Genomic DNA, 26,552 nt, shown 5'->3' on the forward strand with positions numbered 1-26,552 from the left:
GAATTTACCACAGCTGGACTCCAATCAAGCTGTAGAAAGATCTCAATGATGATCAATGAAGACAGGATGCACCTTCGAGTCTCATAGCAAATGGTATGAATACTTATGTAGATAAGGTATTTCTGGGTTTTTTTATACATTTGCTATCATTTAAAAAATAAATTGCCTTGTCATTATGTGGTATTGTGTGTATATTGATGAGGGGGGATAAAAACAATTTACTACATTTTAGAATAAGGCTGTAACATAACAACATTTGGAAAAGGGGAAGGGGTCTGAATACTTTCCGAATCCACTGTAGGTAAACACTTTGTATGAGCTCTGGTCCAAAGGTGTGCGTCATCCTTTACCTTTCCTGGTGGTCAAGGATGACTCACTTTTTCCTCCAGGGACGCCATGTATGGGCCGTTTAAATTAGTCCTTTACATTTTAGACAATGAAATTAAATGTTTGTGACTGATTGAATTGTAAATTAAACGTAAAATGATGTATTGCCACTTGGGGTGATGTTACATTCATAAGAGCTCTGATTCAGCTGCCACCCTTAACACAGAGAGAGGCACACACATATTACGAGCTTCTGAAAAAGACAGTTCAACCTTTCTCCTCTGGGACCATGTCACCAATGATTGCGTCCACTGAAGCAGACTTACCCATTAACCTAATAAACTCCTTAGCCAGATCCAGAGCGTTGGTCTTCTGCCTCTTCGCCTCTTTCTCCTGTCCCTCACCTGTTTTATATCACAAAGATCATTTTAAAGGTCAGTTGAAAAGAATTGGCATAACAAAATTAACATTAAATAATATCAACCAAAGAGTAGGCAAAACTGTGTTACTGAAAATGGCAATTTATATGAGCACTGTGTGGTAACACAATGACTACTAATAACATACCCTCAGGTAGTTGCTGAGGGCTACGGCTCACATGTTTTCTGGCCCATCAGTATGCATCTTTATCTCCTCCGAACTGATGCTGTACAGTGCCTTGCGGAAGTATTCGGCCCCCTTGAACTTTGCGACCTTTTGCCACATTTCAGGCTTCAAACATAAAGATATAAAACTGTATTTTTTTGTGAAGAATCAACAACAAGTGGGACACAATCATGAAGTGGAACGACATTTATTGGATATTTCAAACTTTTTTAACAAATCAAAAACTGAAAAATTGGGCGTGCAAAATTATTCAGCCCCTTTACTTTCAGTGCAGCAAACTCTCTCCAGAAGTTCAGTGAGGATCTCTGAATGATCCAATGTTGACCTAAATGACTAATGATGTAATCAAGTCTCCGTATAAATGCACCTGCACTGTGATAGTCTCAGAGGTCCGTTAAAAGCGCAGAGAGCATCATGAAGAACAAGGAACACACCAGGCAGGTCCGAGATACTGTTGTGAAGAAGTTTAAAGCCGGATTTGGATACAAAAAGATTTCCCAAGCTTTAAACATCCCAAGGAGCACTGTGCAAGCGATAATATTGAAATGGAAGGAGTATCAGACCACTGCAAATCTACCAAGACCTGGCCGTCCCTCTAAACTTTCAGCTCATACAAGGAGAAGACTGATCAGAGATGCAGCCAAGGGGCCCATGATCACTCTGGATGAACTGCAGAGATCTACAGCTGAGGTGGGAGACTCTGTCCATAGGACAACAATCAGTTGTATATTGCACAAATCTGGCCTTTATGGAAGAGTGGCAAGAAGAAAGCCATTTCTTAAAGATATCCATAAAAAGTGTCGTTTAAAGTTTGCCACAAGCCACCTGGGAGACACACCAAACATGTGGAAGAAGGTGCTCTGGTCAGATTAAACCAAAATTGAACTTTTTGGCAACAATGCAAAACGTTATGTTTGGCGTAAAAGCAACACAGCTGAACACACCATCCCCACTGTCAAACATGGTGGTGGCAGCATCATGGTTTGGGCCTGCTTTTCTTCAGCAGGGACAGGGAAGATGGTTAAAATTGATGGGAAGATGGATGGAGCCAAATACAAGACCATTCTGGAAGAAAACCTGATGGAGTCTGCAAAAGACCTGAGACTGGGACGGAGATTTGTCTTCCAACAAGACAATGATCCAAAACATAAAGCAAAATCTACAATGGAATGGTTCAAAAATAAACATATCCAGGTGTTAGAATGGCCAAGTCAAAGTCCAGACCTGAATCCAATCGAGAATCTGTGGAAAGAACTGAAAACTGCTGTTCACAAATGCTCTCCATCCAACCTCACTGAGCTTGAGCTGTTTTGCAAGGAGGAATGGGAAAAAATGTCAGTCTCTCGATGTGCAAAACTGATAGAGACATACCCCAAGCGACTTACAGCTGTAATCGCAGCAAAAGGTGGCGCTACAAAGTATTAACTTAAGGGGGCTGAATAATTTTGCACGCCCAATTTTTCAGTTTTTGATTTGTTAAAAAAGTTTGAAATATCCAATAAATGTTGTTCCACTTCATGATTGTGTCCCACTTGTTGTTGATTCTTCACAAAAAAATACAGTTTTATATCTTTATGTTTGAAGCCTGAAATGTGGCAAAAGGTCGCAAAGTTCAAGGGGGCCGAATACTTTCGCAAGGCACTGTATATAGACTATCTCTGAGATTCACTTAGATAATTCCTTTGATAATAGAGTAGTAGCAATACAGGGATATAACATCTATAGAAGAGACAGGAATACCTGTGGGGGAGGTGTTTGTATACAGTATATATTCAGAGCCATATTCCTGTCAAGAGACGATCTCATGTAATGTTTTTGAAGTACTGCGGTCGAAGGTTCACCTGCCTCATCTCAAGCCTATTCTTGTGGGGTGTTGCTATAAACCACCAAGTGCTAGCAGTCAGTATCTGGATAATATGTGTGAAATGCTTGATAGTGTATGTGATGTTAACGGAGAGGTCTATTGTCTTGGTGACCTGAATATAGACTGGTCTTGAGCGGACAGCTTGATGAAAACAAGGCTTCTTACTGTAACCAGTGCCTGTAATATGGTTCAGGTTATTAATGAACATACCAGGGTGTTTAAAAACACTACAGGAAATATATCATCCATGTGTATTGATGACATTTTTACTAATGCTGCAGAACTTTGTTCTAAAACTGTATCCACACCCATTGGACATAGTGACCATACTATACTGTAGTGGGCTATATCCAGAAATGCCAAAGTTCCAAAGGCTGGGCCTAAAATAGTGTATAGGAGATCATACAAAAAGTTTTGTAGTGATTGCTAAGTTGAAGATGTAAAAAATATTTGTTGGTCTGATGTGTGCAATGAGGAGCATCCAGACACGGCACTTGATGCATTTATGACATTGTTTCTTCCAGCTATTGATAAGTATGCACCTATAAAGAAACTGACTGTTAGAACTGTTAATGCTCAGTGGATTGATGAGGAATTGAAAAACTGTGTGGTTGAGAGAGATTAAGCAAAATGAGTAGGCTAATAAGTCTGGCTGCACATCCGATTGGCAAACTTACTGTAAATTGAGAAATGATGTGACTAAGCTGAAACAAAAAGAAAAAGAAAATGAATCATGAAACTAAGATAAATATTATAAAGTATGAAGGAAAAAAAGCTTTAAAGTACTTTAAATGAAATAATGTACAAAAAGACTAATTCAACTCCATCTATCATTGAATCAGAAGGCTCATTCATCACAAAACCTTTTGATATTGCCAATTATTTTAATGACTATTTCATAGGCAAAGTGGGAAAAGTCAGGCATGAAATGCATAAAAGACTTAATAATGAAAGGAAAGCGTTGTCATTTTTTATTCTGTCAAATTAGTGTGAAAATGTATTGTTGTCCATCAATAATGAGAAACCACCTGGTATTGACGACTTAGATGGAAAGCTACTGAGGATGGTAGCTCCACTCCTGTTTGTCATACAGTGCATTCGGAAAGTATTCAGTAACACAGTAGCCTCCATCATTCTTAAATGGATGAAGTTTGGAACCACCAAGACTCTTCTTAGAGCTGGCCGCCCGGTCTGACTGAGCAATCATGGTAGAAGAGCCTTGGTCAGGGTTGTGACCAAGAACCCGATGTTCACTCTGAAAGTCATCCAGAGTTCCTCTGTGGAGATGGGAGAACCTTCCAGAAGGGCAACATTCTCTGTAGCACTCCACCAATCAAGCCTTTATGGTAGAGTGGCCAGACGGAAGCCACTCCTCAGTAAAAGGCACATGACAGCCCTCTTGGAGTTTGCCAAAAGGCACCTAAAGACTCTCAGACCATGAAAAACAAGATTATCTGGTCTGAAGAATCCAAGATTGAACTCTTTGTCCTGAATGCCAAGTGTCACATCTGGAGGAAACCTGGCACCACCCCTACGGTGAAGCATGGTAGTGGCAGCATCATGGTGTGAGGATGTTTTTAGCGGCAGGGACTGGGAGACTAGTCAGGATCGAGGCAAAGATGAACGGAGCAAAGTACAGAGAAATCCTTAGTGAAAACCTGCTCCAGAGCGCTCAGGACCTCAGACTGGGGTGAAGGTTCACATTCCAACAGGACAACAAAACAGCCAAGACAACTTAAGAGTGGCTTTGGGACAAGTGTCTGAATGTCCTTGAGTGGTCCAGTCAAAGACCAGACTTGAACCTGATCGAACATCTCTGGAGAGACATGAAAATCGCTTTGCAGCGACACTCCCCATCCAACCTGTCAGAGCTTCAGAGGATCTGCAGAGAAGAATGGGAGAAACTCCCCAAATACAGACGTGCCATGCTTGTAGCGTCATACCCAAGAAGACTCAAGGATGTAATCCCTGCCTAAGGTGCTTCAACAAAGTACTGAGTAAAGCGTCTGAATACTTATGTAAATGTCATATTTCCGTTTCTTTTAAGCAATGCAAAAATGTCTAAAAACCTGTTTTTGCTTTGTCATTATGGGGTATTATATTTAGATTGATGAGGCGCAAAAAAACAATTTAATCCATTTTAGAATAAGGCTGTAACGTAACAGAATGTGGAAAAGGTCAAGGGGTCTGAATCATTTCTGTATATGTACTGATGTGTGAGTAACTGTCAGTAATGTGTGTAACTGTCAGTAGGACCTTTTTTTTGTTCTAGTGCTCTTATTTTAAATGTGTGTAGTTCAGTCCTTGAGCTGTTCTTGTCTATTGATGTTCTGTATTATGTAATGTTTTGTGTGGACCCCAGGAAGAGTAGCTGCCTCTTCAGCAACAGCTAATGGGGATCCTAATAAAATACCACAACAAAAAACAGTGAGGAAAGTAGAGGATGGTGAGAAAGGGTGAGGGAGCCTGAGAGGATCCCTGTGAATATTGGGCCAGTACAGAGTAACCCAAACAGTTTGTGCTTTAGTAAGGTTGACTTCTTGGCATTTATTGCTATGGTCATTACTGCACAGATGGAAAGGAAATCCCAGAAGACTGATTTGGTGGTAGAAGCACGTTTTGGGTGTTGAGATTTTAGTGCAGAAGAACTACAGGGGTATTTGAGAGAAGGGGTTCCAGCCTCCCAGTGTGACGGCCTGGTGTAGGATGTTAGGGCCAAAGTAATGTGAAAGGTGGTGGGTTTGTTGGGGATAGTGGTGTATATCTAGGGGTAGATGGTGGTGCAATTCATTTTTTTCCCCAATTTCACTTTTTGTGAACAAAATGTGCAATTCACACTCCGACCTGTGAAAGGCAGCAATATGCAACAAAGCTTATAGTCTGCCGGAAAACAACTCTTTACGGTACTTTTCCACTTCCTTTTTCTACGGCGCTTTTAGAAGAAAATTGTGACTCGGCTGATTTGCCGAATAAAAGCTGCCGTTTGGTCGTCACAATCTTAAAGGTGAGATTCGAATAAGACATATAAAGATGTATGAACATGTCATGTTTTACAATGACGTTTAGGGTAAACATAGTGTGAGATGTACTCGAGTGGATGCTACTGCCACCGCCGTTAGCTTAGCAGATTGCTATCTGCCACCTGGCTAACGAGCTAGCAAGCATGCTGTTTAGCTTGCTATAGTGTCCCTATGCAAACAGAACGTAGTTGCGCTCACTTGTTGATGTCCCCGATTAATGACCCCTTACTAGATTTGGGTGTTGTGACATTTTTGGTTAGCTAAGTTAGTTAACTAGGTCGCCTGCTAATATAATGCTAGCTGGCTAACGTTAGCAAGCTTAGGCTAGGGTATTGTAGATAACGACGTTAGCTATAACTTGTACATTGCATTCTCTGCATGATTATTACTTATGCAATATGCAAATAGTCTATCGATGACAGTTTCTTAGCAAACCAATGGTTATGTGTCCTGGGTCCGTGATGACTAGGCCACTGCGCAAACTGAAATGCCTATCTAATGTTAGTGCATTGCTGAGTGAAAACAGTGCTGTTCATTGACATTGTCTGAGACCCTGCGGCCTAGGTTACTAATCTTATCATCCACTTGCATATGTACACCAAATTTCTATCTAATATACATAGTATAAGGTAACTAGATATTGTTCAAATCTGCGTTTCGTTTGAAATGTTTACAACATCTGCCCAAACCTCAGACCATGGCGAAGTTCCATGCCCCTGAGATCCAGGACAATCCCTCTGGGTGGGGTCCCTGTGCTGTCCCTGAGAAGTTTAAGGACATGCCCTACCAGCCCTTTAGCAAAGGAGACCGTCTGGGAAAGGTTGGTCTTCCTCTGCTGCCTCTCACCTTTAATTATAAACAGCAGTTTGCCCTGCTTCAAGAGGAGGAAATTAGGCTGACTGATTTACTTTTCTGTCCATCTGTGCAGGTGGCTGATTGGACAGGAGCAACCTACCAGGACAAGAGATACACAAGTGGGTTCAATTGTATTGTAGGATTCACGATAATAACATGATATGGTGTAAACATAATCCAGAATATATTGCCTATTCAATATTGATTTTGAGGTATTTCAGACCATGGGATGCCATCATTTGACATTTGGTTGTATGTTTTGACAGACAAGTATTCATCTCAGTTTGGGGGTGGTAGTCAGTATGCCTACTTCCATGAGGAGGACGAGACGAGCTTCCAGCTGGTGGACACTGCCAAGACGCAGAAGACTGCCTACCAGAGGAACCGCATGAGGTTTGCACAGGTACAAGACTAACCTGCTCGACCATACATACACACACAGTACCCCAAAAAGGCTTTTCTGTGTCACCTTTTCTATAACAGGATGTTTTGTTCTGTTTTTACAGAGGAATCTGCGCAGGGACAAGGACCGCAGGAACTTGACCCAGTTCAATATGCAGACCCTCCCAAAGAGTGCCAAGCAGAAGGAGCGGTGAGCTGCCTGCTGTTGTTTAGCCAATCCACTGCTAATGTGGCTTTCTAAAACACATGTTGTTCTCTGGTTCTCTCTATAACTCTGTCTAATCTCACGTGGCTCTGTCCAGGGATCGCATGCGCCTACAGAAAAAGTTCCAGAAGCAGTTTGGCGTCCGTCAGAAGTGGGACCAGAAATCCCAGGTATGGGAAGATCAACAACATCAGTGCACCTCCGAACATCTGAACCGTATTGTGATACTCCTCAGATAACATCTGATGTAGTCGTATGAAGTTTCTGGCAACAGTCTTCCCAAACACCTGCTAACGCTACCATCCGTGCCTGTCTCTCCTCCCTCCCCTTTCCCTTTCCCCCCTCATACCTTTCATTTCAATGCCCAGTTGAAACCCCGAGACTCGTCGGTAGAGGTCCGGAGTGACTGGGAGGTGAAGGAGGAGATGGACTTCCCCAGGCTGATGAAGATGAGATACATGGAGGTGGAAGACCCCACTGACATGTGAGTGACTAATCAACACTGCACCTGTGCTCAATCCTTGGAGAACGACTGAGAGTTCAAGTTGATGGACGACCGTGGTACTGCAGGCATTGTTTCCACATAACAGTATCCCCCCATTATAGTGAAAGGGGAAATTGTGCTCTTTGTGGTCAGTATTCGTAGATGTATATAAACAAAATATTCAAACACAATTATGGTACTAATAATGGCTTCTAATTCACCAGATGTATGTCCTTGAACCGATTATTTTAAAAACACAGACAAAGTTATAAGAATAATCTAGTTGCTAATGGCAGCCTGCAGTCCTCTATCGGCCTTCAGCATGAGATACTCAATGAGAGGGAGCAGCACTGAGCTAGCCTTCAACGTTACTTCATAGAGTAGGTTTCCAACAACTCCTGTGTAAAAGGATGGTGACATGCTAAAATGACACTTCCTTATTATGAAATGCGCCACTGAGCATTCTCATAGGAAACAATGGGGTGATGTCATCGATGGCTTTGTCCATATTTTTTATAGTCTGTCTCACAGTTCAGAACAAAACCCACAGTCTGAATAACATGATGTTCAAGTTGCTTTTCACCTGCAATGAGTCTAGTCTGTTTTTTCCCTTTGTTTCTACTGGAAGACAATATCATATCCACGTAAAGTCAGTTGATTTCCTTTCTCCCTCAGTGAGTGCTGTGGTGCGTTGGAGTACTACGACAAGGCCTTCGACCGCGTCACCACTCGCAACGAGAAGCCTCTCAAGAGCATCAAGAGGATCTTTCACACAGTCACCACCACCGACGACCCTGTCATCCGCAAGGTACACCCTCTCAATTCCACACTTACAGCACTGTGCCAGGTACAATAAGCCAGAGCAACATATTATTGATTCAGTCCTGTTGTTTTGTCTGCACATTCGTTTCCAGAGCTAATAGTTTCACACATTTCAGAAACAAAAACATGATTATTACAATGTCCACTGCCCAGTAGAGTGTGTTCTCTGCTCTGATGTAAATCCTTCCCTATACCCTCCTCTCTGCAGTTGGCTAAGACCCAGGGAAATGTGTTTGCCACCGATGCCATCCTGGCCACCCTGATGTGCTGCACGCGCTCAGTCAACTCCTGGGACATCATTGTGCAGAGAGTGGGCAACAAGCTCTTCTTTGACAAGAGAGACAACTCTGACTTTGGTGAGGCTTTCTCAAGTTAATCTATTCAGCTGTTGGTCCATCTATGACTGGTCAAGGAAGTCTTGTTTACTAGGGAATCAGTAGTTATACCTTATATCAAACTCTCTAATATTTAAGTCTTCTTGTCATAATGCCAATGTTTAGGGTGTTCGGTTTTTGTGCATTCGGCTCATCTAACCATCTGTAACTGTACATGTCAGATCTGTTGACGGTGAGTGAGACTGCCAACGAGCCACCACAGGATGAGGGCAACTCCTTCAACTCGCCCCGTAACCTGGCCATGGAGGCTACATACATCAACCATAACTTCAGCCAGCAGTGTCTGCGCATGGTAAGACCACTACAATTATACACCAATGGACATGTCTAGTGACATTCCTTCAATGTGAGTGTGATGTGGAAAAAGTCCAAGCATTTCTGCATTTGTAAAGAATACATTTGAATTTGATGTTAATTCTTTCAGTTCTAATAGGATGCCGTGTCTTTGTTTCCCCTCAGGGTGGGGAGAGGCACAAGTTCCCTAACCCCAACCCATTTGTAGAGGAGGACATAGACAAGAGTGAGGTGGCCTCTGTTGCCTACAGGTGGGTACTGACCCGTGCTGCTCTCTTACTACTGCAGACCATCTAATCATTCAGACCATCTAATCACAGCTTGTTAATTCACATATGTAAGTAAGGGATCCATGTGATTGATCCATGTGATGTGTCCTGCTGGACTCTTGGTTAGTGTTGAGGGGTGTAGCTGTGTAGCCCTGTAAACTCACCTGTTTCTGTCTCAGGTACCGCCGCTGGAAGCTGGGGGAGGACATTGACCTGATTGTACGCTGTGAGCACGATGGAGTGATGACCGGGGCCAACGGAGAGGTGTCCTTCATCAACGTCAAGACCCTCAACGAGTGGGACTCCCGGGTAAGAGAAGGAACGAGTGATGACAGAAAAGACAGTACTAGATATTTGATGCTGTCTCTGGGGATGAAATGCAGTGTTAACTTCCCCTCTAATGCTTAATGTTGAATGTTTTGTTCTTGTCTTAAGCACTGTAATGGAGTGGACTGGCGTCAGAAGCTGGACTCTCAGAGAGGAGCTGTTCTGGCCACTGAGCTAAAGAACAACAGCTACAAACTGGCCCGCTGGACCTGCTGTGCCATGCTGGCTGGCTCAGAGTACCTCAAGCTAGGGTCAGTGCAACTATATACTAGAGGTCGACCGATTATAATTTTTCACCGCCGATGCCGATTTATTGGAGAACCAAAAAAGCCGATAATCGGCCAATTTATAAATAAAAATAGAAAGAAAAAAATATATATTTATTTGTAATAATGACAATTACAACAATACTGAATGAACACTTATTTTAACTTAATATAATACATAAATAAAATCAATTTAGCCTCAAGTAAATAATGAAACATGCTCAATTTGGTTTAAATAATGCAAAAACAAAGTGTTGGAGAAGAAAGTAAAAGTGCAATATGTGCTATGTAAGAAAGCTAACGTTTAAGTTCCTTGCTCAGAACATGAGAACATATGAAAGCTGGTGGTTCCTTTTAACATGGGTCTTTAATATTCCCAGGTAAGAAGTTTTAGGTTGTAGTTATTATAGGACTATTTCTCTCTACCATTTGTATTTCATTAACCTTTGACTATTGGATGTTCTTTTAGGCACTTTAGTATTGCCAGTGTAACAGTATAGCTTCCGTCCCTCTCCTCGCACCTCCCTGGCCTTGAACCAGCAACACAATGACAACAGCCACCATCGAAGCAGCGTTACCCATGCAGAGCAAGGGGAACAACTACTAGAAGGCTCAGAGCGAGTGACGTTTGAAACGCTATTAGCGCGCGCTAACTAGCTAGCCATTTCACGTCGGTTACACCAGCCTCATCTTGGGAGTTGATAGGCTTGAAGTCATAAACAACGCAATGCTTGACGCACAACGACGAGCTGCTGGCAAAACGCACGAAAGTGCTGTTTGAATGTTTACGCGCCTGCTTCTGCCTACCACTGCTCAGTTAGATACTTAGATACTTGTATGCTCAGTCAGATTATATGCAACGCAGGACACGCTAGATAATATCTAGTAATATCATCAACCATGTGTAGTTAACTAGTGATTATGATTGATTGTTTTTTATAAGATAAGTTTAATGCTAGCTAGCAACTTACCTTGTGGAGTGCAACGAGAGATAGGCAGGTGGTTATTGCGTTGGACTAGATTGGATCCCCCCGAGCCGACGAGGTGAAAATCTGTCATTCTGCCCCTGAACGAGGCAGTTAACCCACCTTTCCTAGGCCGTCATTGAAAATAAGAATGTGTTCTTAAACTGACTTGCCTATTTAAATAAAGGTATAAAAAAATTGGAGCCCAAAAATACCGATTTCCGATTGTTATGAAAAATTGAAATCGGCCCTAATTACTTGGCCATTCCGATTAATCGGTCGACCTCTACTATATACTGTTCATAGCAACAACTTTTCCCCTTCAAATTGTCCATAAATTCACTTGGTTATGAGCTGAATAGCTTGGTACATATTCTGTTATAAAACAATTCGACTGACCTCCATCAGTTAAATCCCCTGCCCTCCCGTCTCCAGGTACGTGTCTCGTTATCACGCGAAGGACTCTGCGCGCCACGTGGTCCTGGGCACCCAGCAGTTCCAGCCCACTGAGTTTGCCAGCCAGATCAACTTGAGCATGGAGAATGCCTGGGGCATCCTACGCTGCGTCATCGACATCTGCCGCAAGCTGGAGGAGGGCAAGTACCTTATCCTCAAGGACCCCAACAAGGTGAGCCCGGGACTGCGGACCATTGAGACTCTGTGACCGCTGACCATGGAGCAGAGCATGCCCTTGACTGTTTCTGTAGATCGCTGCCAATGACTTGAAAGACTAGTACTTGTCTCTGCAACTTGTAGTAGTTGATTTCCCCCATTGTCTGACAGTGTCTGCACACAGAGCCCTAGAAATGTTAGTGTTCCTTACAGAGAGTCAATATTATCATTGTGTTTGTGTGCTTTTGCCAACAGCAAGTGATTCGCGTGTATAGCTTGCCTGACGGGACCTTCAGCTCGGATGAAGATGAGGAAGATGATGATGATGATGATGAAGAGGACGAGGAGGAGGAAGGTGAGAAGGACTGCCACCATTGCACTATGCGGTACCTGTACAATGTTTACAGGGCATTCGGAAGGTATTCAGACCACTTTTTCCACATTTTGCTACGTTACAGCCTTTTTCTAAAATTAATTAAATAGATTTTTTCCCATCAATGTACACACACTACCCCATAATGAGAATTTGAAAACAGGTTTTAAAATTATTTGCAAATTAAAAATAAAACATAAATTTTTTACATAACTATTCAGAGCCTTTGGTATGAGACTTGAAATTGAGCTCAGACGCATTCTGTTTCCATTGATCATCCTTGAGCTGTTTCTACAACTTGATTGGAGTCCATCTGTGGTAAATTCAATTGATTGGACATGATTTGGAAAGGCACACACCTGTCTATATAAGGTCCCACAGCTGACAGTGCATGTCAAAGCAAAAACCAAGCCATGAGGTCGAAGGAATTGTCCGTAGAGCTCCGAGACAGGATTGTCTCAAGGCACCGATCTGGGGAAGGGTACCAAAAAATGTCTGCAGCATTGAAGTTCCACAAGAACACAGTGGACTCCATTTTTAAATGGAAGAAGTTTGAAACCACCAAGACTCTTCCTAGAGCTGGCCACCCGGCCAAACTGGGGACACGGGCCTTGATCAGGGAGGTGACCAAGAACACGATGGTCACTGACAGAGCTCCAGTTCTTCTGTGGAGTTGGGAGAACCTTCCAGAAGGACAACCAACTTCGCAGCACTCCAACAATCAGGCCTTTATGGCCAGAAGGAAGGCACTCCTCAGAATTAGGGACTGGAAGACTAGTCAAGATCGAGGGAAAGATGAACAAAGCAAAGTACACAGATCCTTGATGATAACCTGTTCAGGACCTCAGACTGGGGCGAATGGTCACCTTCCAACAGGACAGCGACCCTAAGCACACAGCCAAGACAACGCAGGAGTTGCTTCGGGACAAGTCTCTCAATGTTGTTGAGTGGCTCAGACTTGAAGCCGATCGAACGTCTAGAGAGACCTGAAAATAGGTGTGCAGCGACGCTCCCCGGCCAACCTGACAGGGCTTGAGAGGCTCTGCAGAGAAAAATGTGAGAAACTCCCCAAATACAGGTGGCCAAGCTTGTAGCGTCATACCCAAGAAGACTCAACAATGTAATTGCTGCCTAAGGTGCTTCAACAAAGTACTGAGTAAAGGTTCTGAATACTTAAGTAAATGTGATATCAGTTTTTTTTCCATTTAAAAAATAATAATAATTGCAAAAATGTCAACCTGTTTTTGCTGTGTCATAATGGAGTATTGGGTATAGATTGAGGGGGGTATAATGTAATCCATTTCAGAATAAGGCTGTAACAAAATGTGGAAAAAGTGAAGGGGTCTGAATACTTTCCAAATGCACTGTATATATATTACAATGTGTGGTCTTATTATTTATTTGATTGTGTTCTGTCTAATGGTTTGTAAGTAATGTGATTTAAGTTGACTTTTTTTTACAATACGTTTAGCATATTCTGAATTATGTTTTCTCTCCCCCTTATTTATCTCTACTCCCTGTCCTCTTTTTCTAGATGAACAAGAACCCTAAGGTGTGGCAATTGCACTAGTGACCAGGTGGCCTGCATCACACAGAAAAATACTCCTCGTTACATTCAAATAAAGATCTGAGAAACTGGCTCTTGTTTCCATTTATTTTGTATTTTCTCCCACTGAAAAATAATCACTAAGCAGGCATAAGTCATCAAAATGAGTCAAGGATTCCTATTCAGCTCTTCTGTGAAGTGTATATATTGTTAATAGCAATTGAGGTTTCTGGTATATTTAGATACTTGATGTTTCTGTATACAGGTTGAGTGAATGGTTACTGGGTAGTTGGTGAGGGCAGAGCTACATCAATCTGTATGCTGACCTGTGTCCCAGATGACTTCCAAGGCATGTCACCCGTCTACTCCTCAAACACCTGGTCAAAGCTGAGCTACTGTGAAGGTGTTCTTCCCGTCAATGCTTTTATTTGCCAAATAATTAATATGTAGCTGTTTGAGATCTTTAAACATAATGCCATATGAACTTCATTCTTTACTAAGGGTGAGCTCTTACATTCAATCTTGTTTGCCAGAGATGTGTGACTGAGTGTTTCGTTATCGCCAGGGCCCTGTCCAGAAACTACCTCTCCCAACTCATCTGGCACTGAGCCAGTGTCCAGAAGCTGAGTCTCCCTCAAGCACAAAGAAGCTGTTCCCATACAGTATCGTTTGGTACTGTGTCACAGCCAGACTTATGGCTATAGACCGTAAGCCATTCAGACAAGATGTCCCAAGATGGAAGGGAGAGGACCGGGGAAAACGGCTGTTGTATACATTGTTCTGATGAAAGTGGATTATATTTGGCGGCACTGGTTGTGTGTTGCCATATCATACACGTATGATAAACGGTGGATTCAGATGAGGTCATGATGGAAATGGAAGCTCAGATTATCAACCAGGTCAGTTTTTTTTTCTATCCTGGCAAAAATAGAAACAGGAAGTGAAAACACTGCAGTCAGAAACTGTCCTGACAGTCTCTCAATTCAATATTTGTAGTGATCATGAGTGATTTTCATTGACATCTATAATACATACTGTGAGAAAAGGTTGTTTAAAGATACATGCAATGAAATAGAACTATGCTATTCTGTTTGTTCATTTAGGCCAAGCAGTTCCTCTTTGAGGTCTCAGGGTTGCGAATACTCCTTATCGGAGAGAGGCGGTGAAGAGTGCTGTGGGACATGGCATCCTAGGCAGAAGGGGTGTTTGACGTGGTGTGGGTGAGAACCAAGGAGGCGGTGAGGAGGCAGGGCAAGGATGCCGAGAGGCAGATGACAGTGGCAGATGCCTAGTTGGGGGGGGGTTTCCCCTCCAGGGGCTTCTCTGGGGGTCCGGAGGGACATTGTCCACAGTGATCCTGGAGGAGGCCAGGATCATTGATGTCTGGTATTAAATTGTCATGAGGAGAATGCAGTACCAAAGACCACCATATATATACACAGAGCCTTGCGAAAGTATTCGGCGACCTTTTGCCACATTTCAGGCTTCAAACATAAAGATATAAAACTATTTTTTTGTGAAGAATCAACAACAAGTGGGACACAATCATGAAGTGGAACAACATTTATTGGATATTTAAAACTTTTTTAACAAATCAAAAACTGAAAAATTGCTGCGATTACAGCTGTGAGTCGCTTGGGGTATGTCTCTATCAGTTTTGCACATCGAGAGACTGACATTTTTTCCCATTCCTCCTTGCAAAACAGCTTGAGCTCAGTGAGGTTGGATGGAGAGCATTTGTGAACAGCAGTTTTCAGTTCTTTCCACAGATTCTCGATTGGATTCAGGTCTGGACTTTGACTTGGCCATTCTAACACCTGGATATGTTTATTTTTGAACCATTCCATTGTAGATTTTGCTTTATGTTTTGGATCATTGTCTTGTTGGAAGACAAATCTCCGTCCCAGTCTCAGGTCTTTTGCAGACTCCATCAGGTTTTCTTCCAGAATGGTCCTGTATTTGGCTCCATCCATCTTCCCATCAATTTTAACCATCTTCCCTGTCAGGGCTGAAGAAAAGCAGGCCCAAACCATGATGCTGCCACCACCATGTTTGACAGTGGGGATGGTGTGTTCAGCTGTGTTGCTTTTACGCCAAACATAACGTTTTGCATTGTTGCCAAAAAGTTCAATTTTGGTTTAATCTGACCAGAGCACCTTCTTCCACATGTTTGGTGTGTCTCCCAGGTGGCTTGTGGCAAACTTTAAACGACACTTTTTATGGATATCTTTAAGAAATGGCTTTCTTCTAGCCACTCTTCCATAAAGGCCAGATTTGTGTAATATACGACTGACTGATTGTTGTCCTATGGACAGAGTCTCCCACCTCAGCTGTAGATCTCTGCAGTTCATCCAGAGTGATCATAGGCCTCTTGGCTGCATCTCTGATCAGTCTTCTCCTTGTATGAGCTGAAAGTTTAGAGGGACGGACAGGTCTTGGTAGATTTGCAGTGGTCTGATACTCCTTCCATTCGCTTGCACAGTGCTCCTTGGGATGTTTAAAGCTTGGGAAATCTTTTTGTATCCAAATCCGGCTTTAAACTTCTTCACAACAGTATCTCGGACCTGCCTGGTGTGTTCCTTGTTCTTCATGATGCTCTCTGCGCTTTTAACGGACCTCTGAGACTATCACAGTGCAGGTGCATTTATACGGAGACTTGATTACACACAGGTGGATTGTATTTATCATCATTAGTCATTTAGGTCAACATTGGATCATTCAGAGATCCTCACTGAACTTCTGGAGAGAGTTTGCTGCACTGAAAGTAAAGGGGCTGAATAATTTTGCACGCCCAATTTTTCACTTTTTGATTTGTTAAAAAAGTTTGAAATATCCAATAAATGTCGTTCCACTTCATGATTGTGTCCCACTTGTTGTTGATTCTTCACAAAAAAATAGTTTTATATATTTATGTTTGAAGCCTGAAATGTGGCAAAAGGTCTCTAAGTTCAAGGGGGCCGAATACTTTCACAAGGCACTGTATATATATATATATATATATGTTTCCCCCTTCAGAATACCAGCAAGTAGGCCTATTATTATTATTAACACAAAAAAGGCCAGACATGATCAGTCCCTTTCCATTTCATAACATTTCCACACAAGTCAACATCAGAATAAATTGTACTAACATGTTTCATTGCCTGTTAGCAAGACATCTTCAACTACTGCTGAAGTGAGGAATGTGAGTCTTCTGTGTGTGAAGGTACAAGTCAGCATCACAATCATAGAAACATTATTACATTTCACTTTCAGTATTGACTGAACACATCATTGTAAACAGGGCATGACATTAAACAGACTACTCTGAACAAGTAAACAGAATACATTTCATAAAATTACCTTAATTGTTTTATAGACACGTGTATAGAATGATTCATAAAAATTGAAAAAGTGCTTTGTGTCATCTATTTTTAACTGTTGAACATTACAAGTGCCACTGTACAGTATGTTTGAGAGGCCCTAACTTAAAACTGGTAAGTATTTGATGTTGTCCTACTGCGTGACACACATTGATTTTTTCTCTTTCAGATTATGCTCCAGAGGGTAAAATGGCTGCTCCAGGATTCTCTGGCACTTCCTGGACTTCCAAATTCCTTTACACAGCGAGTCATGGATCCTCTGCCAGGAGTCCAACTCTGTGCGCCACAATGCTGATCTGGCACGGATGAGCTGGGATATCTCACTCTTGCTGCCTTTGGCCAGGCTGACGCTGTCTTTACAGATGAAGAAGACATCCAGGCCAATGAAGAGGGCGTTGAGAGTGATAAAACCAGCCCGCGCCGAGCCGGAGAGGGCTAGTGGGGTGCCTTTGGCGACCTGTCCAATGTCCGGGATGTCCCCTGCTAGCTTGGGTAGGTTTCGTGCTGCTTTGCCTTCCTGGAGCACCAGCTTACCAGCGCTTGCGATCAGATCTTCATTTGCAAAGGTCTTCACACTCAGAGCTGAGGCACAGTCTATTAAGGTGTCGATGCGTTTGCTGATGGCCCCGGCTGTGAAAATCACGTTCCCTGCTCCCAGCACGACATCCTCCCTGCTTTGCCCCAGGATGGGCTCCATATTCCTGGCCACATACTCCAGACACTCCTGAAGACTCTCTACATCCTCCATGAAACTCTGGAATATTTCACTGGCTTTCTTCTCATGGATGCTATTGACCTTCATCTCTGTGATACCAGTGGTTATACTGTTGACCCCACTGGTGACCCCCAGGCTGGCCCCTGCAATTGTGAGGGCCAGTGACACCCCAGCAGTGACAGGGGTCAGAGCTAAGCCCACGATGGATAGGATTCCTCCAGCCACCCCCACTGAGCTGCCTGCCACACTGGAGATCTTAGCCCCCAGCTTCATCCTGTCCAGCTGCACAGCATTCTCCTCCAGATCGGTCAGAAACTGCTCCATCCTGGGTCGGCGCTGGCTGAACTGACCAATGAAGCGCTGAGCAGCCCCTTGGAACAGGAATGTCAGTCTGAGGTTCTGGTCCATCCTGAGGAGATGGATTCAACATCTATTTACTGTATACCAGTAAACATAGTTCTTGCTCAAAAATATCAATAGAAGTTTAAAGAGAACAACCAAACTAACCTTACCTGATATCACTCAGCTGATTCAAATGGTCCAGCATCTTTTGTATGGACTCTTCCCGCACATCAGCACCAAGGTTGACCACAGGGATGTCATTCTTCTTTTTCCAAAACAGCATTTGACTGATGTAGCTACTGTAGCGATGCATATTAATTTCAACATTACATTATATTCATTCGATTATTATGTGGCTTTTGAATTATATCACAAAAGCCCAATAACCTTGTCAAATGACATCTGAGAAGGCCAAAAATGAAAGAAAAATAGTACAACTATGCTAATATAATATAAAATGCTGATTTGAGGGATCTTACCCAAGTTTATTCTCAGACTCTGGTCTGATCTGTAATCTTGAAGGAAAAAATGGACATCAAGTATTTGTAAAATGGCAATGAAGAAGATTACATGAGTTAATGTTAAAGCAATTGTGATGGGAGCTCCACTTACCCCTTCTCCATCCTGTTACAGACCTGCTGGCTGATTTCTATGTATCTAACCAGTTGGCAGGCCAGCACCTCTACATTGAGGAGGCTGGGCATAAAGAAGGCCTTAGCATCCCTCTTAAAATAGATGAGGAGAGGGCAGGCCATTCTGGCAGCAATGATGACAGCCTGAACACTAGCAGGGCTCGTCCCCTGAGGCAGACAGAGGAACCTGTTCTCCTCAAACACCAACAGACAGGTGACCGCCAGACACTCCACAGCATCCAGGAAGTAATCCAGCTTCTCCAGGCCTCCCAGAGTGTCCTTTAGTACAGCTCCCAGCTCCTTATCCAGCTCCTCACGCCTACTGTCTGCAGTCACCTGGGTCAGACCGCTCCATACGAACTCCCCAAACGCCTTGGCCTTGGTCGCTGAGTTACGGACATGGTCGAACTTAAGGTCAATTCTCTCTGCCCTCTCCTTGATGTCCCTCATCATTTCCAGATCTGTCTCCCTCTGAAGGGCCCATTTGGAATGCCTGTCACAGAACTCCCTCACTGTGTGAATGTGGCTGAGGGTGTCTGAGATGTACTGGCCCAAGAGCTCCCTTGTTAACGCTGATCTGTAACAAATGAGGGCTATACTATTGAATTCAGGATAATCACTATTTTATAATTTGATGATGCTATATTTAGAAAGCATAAGTCATTTCAAACCTTATTCATACAGTTTTGTTGAATAGGAAATACATCATATAAAATACTTCATATTTGTACTGTGTACTTGAGCGTGTCCTCAAAAGTGACTACACCTCAGCAATTTATAACTATTTTTTTTACCAGAAAGGTGAGATTTTAACCTTTCTTTGAGTATACAGCATTACTAGTTATTGTTTACGGCCCTCTCACGATACATTACTTTTGTGGATTACGTAGATGACATTTTTTATTACATGTAGTTACATTTAACTGGTTAATAGTCTCACCGTGACATGATGTTTTCCCTGTGTTTGGACATTTCCTGGTTTGGCTGATATCGTTACTGAACAGTGTTGCCTTGTCCCCAGTGCATGTCCAATGGAACTATGGATTAAAAATACAAATAAAATCACAGGCATGAAAAATAAAAGTCTACATTTCTGTTCTGAAATCCTTTTGAATTAGAATTCACAGACATCGCATAGCTACATGCGCAAACACAGTACTTCATTTGTAAATCGGGAGGTCCCGGAAAACATTGTGAGCGCGAGGAGTGGTATCCCACCGTATCCAGGCCAGGGTACACACATTGAGGAAAGAAAGTGACAAACAACGTAGCAGCGCAGCAGACAGAGTAAACAGCCAAGTAGCCTACTATATATGTTGGTGAAATGAACAGGGGAATCATTTGCTGATTACGATTTATTTTAGCCTCATTCTAGACATTAGTGTACAACAACAGTTTCAGACGTCACTGCAGAACATCCGCATATGGATGCATATGCATCAAACTCTATTACCTTTTTCTTTGGGGCGAAATTTCTAATAACCGAAATGTTGCAAGTTCAAGATATGATGATTACACCGGATGACCGCGCTTTTACTTGATGATCTTTCTGGGGGACGGGAGCAATAACGAGGAGGCAACTTAATTTAACGCTAATTTTATTAGAACGGTAAATAGGTACCGGAACGACAAAGTCAAATCTGAGACGCTGGATCCGGCTCAAATTAAGCACTGAGGCAAAGGTGTTAACACTTTTCGAAGTACAACATTTAAAAAGGGACAATCTTCAGTTGTTACATTCATTTTGTAATGTATAAAATAACGATAGCCCTATGTACACATTATCGCTTGAAGAATATAATGTATTGCCTCATTAGCTTAGTCCAACTCTCGTTTCCCACCATAACCTACAACATAAGTTTGTTTTACTCCAATGTTTGGAAACAAACACTATATACATACCCTCAATACATGGTTAAAACTATAATGTTGATATCATGGATGGTCAGTCCTTGTATGCATAGGTCTGTATGTGAAGTGGTTACAATCTCCAGTCCCATCCCTCAGTTTTTAGCTAAAACGCTTTGTTATTGTTTCAACTGTTGATTGCCCCTTTCAATGAATTAAATAAATATGGATTTATAAATCTCACTCACCTTGACAAAGGGGCTGAATGCTGTTCAGTCTCCCTACATCGGGAATGTTGTCTTCTCAGTTTCGTTTCCCTTTACCAAACTCAAGTTGGACCCATTGTACTATAATAGGAAAGCTTGGCCACGTCACCGCCATGCCTTTGAATGATTGAGACTGCGAGGCGAGAAAGAAACGCCAAAACACAGAGCAAATTCTTTAGTAAACAAATCTGTTGCGTGGAACAACATTGTGGCCTATTTTTTGTGTGTTAATTTTAAAGTTTTATTTTTGAGACTAGATATTATGTAACATACTAGTGACTTCAGAGTGTAGCTGATAAATGTAATACCCATTTCAGACAGATGTGGTATGTTACCTGTAAAAAATATAAGGCAATATTTATATCTCATATAGAGTAAGTGAACAGCAAACCTGGTTTCAAAAAACAATTAAAGCAACACCTCACACAGCGCCCTTCCTCATGTGGTCTACTTTTGTGTGTATGTACTGACATGTATGTGTAACTTATAGATGAACACACAGGCGGACTACATGTATGTGTAACTTATAGATGAACACACAGGCGGACTACATGTGACATGTATGTGTAACACACATGCAGGCTACATGTTGATGTTTTCAATGTATGTCAATTGCAAAGTATTTTGTCTGTAATATCTTTTTCGTTATGTGTTGGACCCCACTAGGCTAACTGTCACCACTGACATCGGCTAATGGGGATCTTCATCAAATCCTAAATCTTACCCTTTCAAACATCCCCTTATTTACAACTTATTTGCAGGCATAACCCTTTTATACATATTAGTGGGAAACTGGCAAATTGGGAGGGGTGGGGAGTAGGGGATGGTGCATGGGGGCTGTTTGCAGTTCAAATTAGGAAGGTGTTAAAGAATGGAAGTGTTAATGGATTTACCTGCAAAAAGCAGAGAACCATTCACACAGACCTGATACCTGTATTTTGGTTACAGGATCAGTGTAAATGCAGGAATCAGTACTAGGTCTTAAGGTGGCTTTTATTTTTCCATGTCTTTTTTTATTCCTTACCCCCTTTTCAGATATACATATGTCCCACCTTGCTATCTTAAGGTGAATGCACTAACTGTAAGCCAGAGCGTCAGCTAAATGACTAAAATGTCAAATGTAAATGTGACTGACCAGCTCAAATCGGTCTTATGTAGCAAAATGTTTAATTGTGTTTTTTTTACATTGGATGAAGTAGAGACTCAGACCTACAAAATGGTATATCATACACTGCATTTTTGAGGAACAATGGGAAAGTAATTCTGCTTTGAAAGTTGATCAACTTAGCATTAGCATTGTTCACACCCTCTTAAGCCAGCCCCACCCATCTCTTTAAAGATTCACATGTGAGGTCATGTGCTAAACCGTGAGTAGTGTAGTAAAGATTAAGACTAAAAGTGGTAAAAGTAGTAGCCTACAATAATGAAAAATTCCAGGTAAACAGAAAGTGTCCAGATAAAAATATATTATAAATATTAGATGATGCTTACCCAGACACACTTGGCTAAATTAATGGGTCATGTGAAATAAATGCTATAACCCCCAGCCACATCCAGTGGTGGAAAAAGTACTAAATTGTCATACTTGAGTAAAAGTAAAGATACCTTTAATAGAAAATGACTAAATTAAAAGTAAAAGTCACCCAGTAAAATACTACTTGAGTAAAAGTCTAAAAGTATTTGGTAAAAAAAAAAAAAAATGGAATTGCTAAAATGTACTAAAATGTAAGTATCAAAAGTAAAAGTATAAATCATTTAAAATTCCTTATATTAAGCAAACCAGACAGCACAACTGTATTCTTTATTGACGAATAGCCAGGGGTACACTCCAACACTCAGACATTATTTACAAACAAAGCATTTGTGTTTAATGAGTCTGCCAGATCAGATGCAGTAGGGATGACCAGGGATTTTCCTGTCAAAATGTAACGAGTACTTTTGAGTGTCAGGGAAAATGTATGGAGTAAAAAGTACATTATTTTCATTCGGAATGTAGTTAAGGAAATGTAAAAGTTGCCAAAAATATAAATAGTAAAGTAAAGTACAGATACCGCACAAAAATACTTAAGTAGTACTCCATTATTTTTTTTTTACTTAAGTACTTTACACCACTGGCCACATCTTGCTAAGTTGATGGGTCTCTACAGGAGGTGTAAACGGTACAGCCAAATAGTTACTTGCATAGTAGCAATATCAGAAATAGATAGTGTCAATATAAATAAAATAATATACAGTTTGTACAAGAACAATATCAATAACAATATCAGTGATAGACGAGGGGTAAAGTGGTTGAGCAGCAGGTTAAAAATAAAATAATAGTACCAACAACGTATGGCGTGTGTGTTAGGAGACAGTCATTTGAATAGAGGCACTGCAGAAAGTGCTGATGACTGGTCCGTCCGAACCTCGCATGAACAAAGGAATCTATATTCGGAGAGCCTGTTTCTGTCCTGCCCTTGACTTTGGTGCAGGGCATGTGATTTCCATAGACTCTTCTTCGAAAAACTCCTTGATCTTCTCAAAAATATATGTTTGTCTAGCTGTGTACAGTCCAGGTGGTGCTTGTACAGGCATACCATATATTGGAGGAAGGACGTCAGCGTTCCGCAGCAGCTGAAACTGAGCCCGAACGCTCCTTGGCGACAACAACACCGGGCTCCAGAGCATCGAAGCTGTAAACAGGAAATAACCAACACATTTTAGAAGACATTACAAACTTGCAAAGTATAAATTCACCTCCAAAGTTTAGTTAATAAGAATAACCTCATACAATGCAATGAAAATGAAATTCACCTGAAGTGCTGGTAGTGCTTGATCTGTGGCAGAGGCCTGAAGTACGGAGTCAGCTGTTGTTGACAGCCATAGCTTTCCACCAGCACCGTACCTTCCTCCAGTCTAACCAGCTCTGGGATGTTGACCCCTGTCACAGTGCTGTACCTTCACAACACCAGCCATCTCAGACAAAGACAGAGTCTTTCTGAAGCTCTACTTGATGAGGCCGGAGCAAACTTGGTGTGGCCTGTGATCAGGAAGTGAAGATCCAGACTGTGGTGGAGCTTGTGTATGGTCTGGAGCACAAACGTGTTCTTGTTTTGGCCACTGCAGTTTTCACAATTCAGGTCCACACATGTTTCCCCAACTCCATAGTTGGTGAATAAATGGTGCTTGTAGTTGATGACTGCGCTGCTGCCTTTGCTTAATGACATGCCTTCATCAATCATGTCGTTGACATATTTTTTTATGTAAAAATTAGTTACTGCAGTATCTTCTCCCTGCCACACGAGGGGGCATGGCACCAACCTGAGTGACTGGAGTAAAGCATATGATCCTAGAATTGTAGTGTTGTGATCATCTACCTCTGTGCTTGTTTGTGATGAACACATAGCCTATCATTAATATGCATAGAATCGTCAAGAGAGAATCAGATTAATCTCATGATGAGCGTCAAAGGATAGTTCCAGTGTGTTCCTTGTTCCATGTGTTATGTGTAACTCAAAGGATAGTTCCAGTGTGTTCCTTGTTCCATGTGTTATGTGTAACTCAAAGGATAGTTCCAGTGTGTTCCTTGTTCCATGTGTTATGTGTGACTCAAAGGATAGTTCCAGTGTGTTCCTTGTTCCATGTGTTATGTGTAACTCAAAGGATAGTTCCAGTGTGTTCCTTGTTCCATGTGTTATGTGTAACTCAAAGGATAGTTCCAGTGTGTTCCTTGTTCCATGTGTTATGTGTAACTCAAAGGATAGTTCCAGTGTGTTCCTTGTTCCATGTGTTATGTGTAACTCAAAGGGAAATTTGTTCACTGTTTGATCCGATAATAACCATTAAACCATAAACTCACTAATGGATTCATTTGTATGCATGTTTTATTGTTATACCTGCTACCAAATTGGCCAGCAATGGGTCAAACCATTTCTAAATGGATAGTTTCTAAGCATTTACCCCATCTCAATCAAATCAAATTGTATAGGTTGCTTACACATATTTTGCTGATTTTATCGCAGGTGCAGTGAAATGCTTATGTTTCTAGCTCCAACAGTGTAGTAATACCAAACAATACACACAAATCCCAAAAGAAAAATAAAGGAATTATAAATACCAGAACAAGCAATGTCAGAGTCCAGAATATAAATATCTATGTATTGATGGTGTGTCTAGACAGTATGGACAGTATATGTCAGAGTCCAGAATATATATATATCTATGTATTGATGGTGTGTCTAGACAGTATGGACAGTATATGTCAGAGTCCAGAATATAAATATCTATGTATTGATGGTGTGTCTAGACAGTATATGTCAGAGTCCAGAATATAAATATCTATGTATTGATGGTGTGTCTAGACAGTATGGACAGTATATGTCAGAGTCCAGAATATAAATATCTATGTATTGATGGTGTGTCTAGACAGTATGGACAGTATATGTCAGAGTCCAGAATATAAATATCTATGTATTGATGGTGTGTCTAGACAGTATGGACAGTATATGTCAGAGTCCAGAATATAAATATCTATGTATTGATGGTGTGTCTAGACAGTATGGACAGTATATGTCAGAGTCCAGAATATAAATATCTATGTATTGATGGTGTGTCTAGACAGTATGGACAGTATATGTCTGTAACGGCTTTCCTCTTCCTCTTCTGAGGAGTAGCAAGGATCGGACCAATACGCAGCGTGGTAAGTGTTCATCTTGGTTTTTTAATAAGAACACTGAACAAAACAATAAACGACAACGTGCCAAAACAAAACCGAACCAGTTCCGTGTGGAAACAAACACTGACACGGAAAATAAACACCTACAACCCAAAAGTGAAACCCAGGCTAACTAAGTATGATTCTCAATCAGGGACAACAATTGACAGCTGCCTCTGATTGAGAACCATCCTAGGCCAAACTCAAAAACCAACATAGAAAAACAAACATAGACTGCCCACCCAACTCACGCCCTGACCATACTAAAACAAAGATATAATAACAGAACTAAGGTCAGAACGTGACAATGTCAGAGTCCAGAATATAAATATCTATGTATTGATGGTGTGTCTAGACAGTATGGACAGTATATGTCAGAGTCCAGAATATAAATATCTATGTATTGATGGTGTGTCTAGACAGTATGGACAGTATATGTCAGAGTCCAGAATATAAATATCTATGTATTGATGGTGTGTCTAGACAGTATGGACAGTATATGTCAGAGTCCAGAATATAAATATCTATGTATTGATGGTGTGTCTAGACAGTATGGACAGTATATGTCAGAGTCCAGAATATAAATATCTATGTATTGATGGTGTGTCTAGACAGTATGGACAGTATATGTCAGAGTCCAGAATATAAATATCTATGTATTGATGGTGTGTCTTGACATTATGGACAGTATATGAATAGAAAAGGTGTGGACAGCATTAGTTATATAGGCAGCCTTGACTAGAATACAGGATATACACTGTATATGAAGCATTAGGATCACCTTCCTAATATTGAGTTGCACCCCCTTTTGCCCTCAGAGCAGTCTAAATTCGTCGGGGCAAGGTGTCGAAAGCGTTCCACAGGGATGCTGGCCCATGTTGACTCCAATGTTTCCCATAGTTGTGTCAAGTTGGTTGGAGGTCCTTTGGGTGGTGGACCATTCTTGATACACACAGAAAACGCAGTTGTGTCAAGTTGGTTGGAGGTCCTCTGGGTGGTGGACCATTCTTGATACACACGGAAAACCTAGCAGTGTTGCAAGTTCTTGACACACTCAAACCG

At 41.7% G+C, this 26,552-nt stretch overlaps 2 protein-coding genes and 1 long non-coding RNA gene across 4 annotated transcripts; 1 reads left to right on the top strand and 2 right to left on the bottom strand.

Annotated features, from left to right (window-relative positions):
- The first annotated feature begins 5,648 nt into the window (after nt 1-5,648).
- LOC110538591 (eukaryotic translation initiation factor 3 subunit D) lies at nt 5,649-13,725 on the top strand. The gene is made up of 16 exons (XM_021625500.2): nt 5,649-5,801; nt 6,512-6,637; nt 6,746-6,791; nt 6,939-7,075; nt 7,179-7,264; nt 7,377-7,449; nt 7,648-7,763; nt 8,439-8,571; nt 8,794-8,941; nt 9,142-9,272; nt 9,440-9,525; nt 9,723-9,852; nt 9,979-10,121; nt 11,537-11,729; nt 11,969-12,068; nt 13,621-13,725. The coding sequence occupies exons 2-16, from the start codon at nt 6,515-6,517 to the stop codon at nt 13,635-13,637; spliced, it is 1,662 nt and encodes a 553-aa protein (XP_021481175.2). The 5' UTR covers nt 5,649-5,801; nt 6,512-6,514; the 3' UTR covers nt 13,638-13,725.
- A 2,973-nt stretch (nt 13,726-16,698) lies between these two features.
- Nucleotides 16,699-20,938, bottom strand: apol (apolipoprotein L). 2 transcript variants are annotated; one of them, XM_036938665.1, is made up of 6 exons: nt 20,780-20,938; nt 19,624-19,720; nt 18,664-19,260; nt 18,531-18,566; nt 18,222-18,350; nt 16,699-18,118 (listed from the first exon to the last, which is right to left on the bottom strand). In XM_036938665.1, the coding sequence occupies exons 2-6, from the start codon at nt 19,653-19,655 to the stop codon at nt 17,128-17,130; spliced, it is 1,785 nt and encodes a 594-aa protein (XP_036794560.1). In that variant the 5' UTR covers nt 19,656-19,720; nt 20,780-20,938; the 3' UTR covers nt 16,699-17,127. The 2 variants fall into 2 exon arrangements, with proteins under 2 accessions (XP_036794560.1, XP_036794561.1); XM_036938666.1 differs by lacking the exon at nt 20,780-20,938 and adding an exon at nt 20,137-20,287 and having other exon boundaries at nt 17,128-18,118.
- A 1,627-nt stretch (nt 20,939-22,565) lies between these two features.
- On the bottom strand, nt 22,566-24,008 carry LOC118937750. Its single transcript, XR_005035151.1, has 2 exons — nt 23,591-24,008; nt 22,566-23,469 (listed from the first exon to the last, which is right to left on the bottom strand). It is a non-coding gene; the product is annotated as an uncharacterized LOC118937750 (long non-coding RNA).
- Nucleotides 24,009-26,552: the final 2,544 nt, after the last annotated feature.

This window comes from Oncorhynchus mykiss, chromosome 12 (assembly GCF_013265735.2).
Source record: "Oncorhynchus mykiss isolate Arlee chromosome 12, USDA_OmykA_1.1, whole genome shotgun sequence".
Taxonomy (NCBI): Eukaryota; Metazoa; Chordata; class Actinopteri; order Salmoniformes; family Salmonidae; genus Oncorhynchus; species Oncorhynchus mykiss.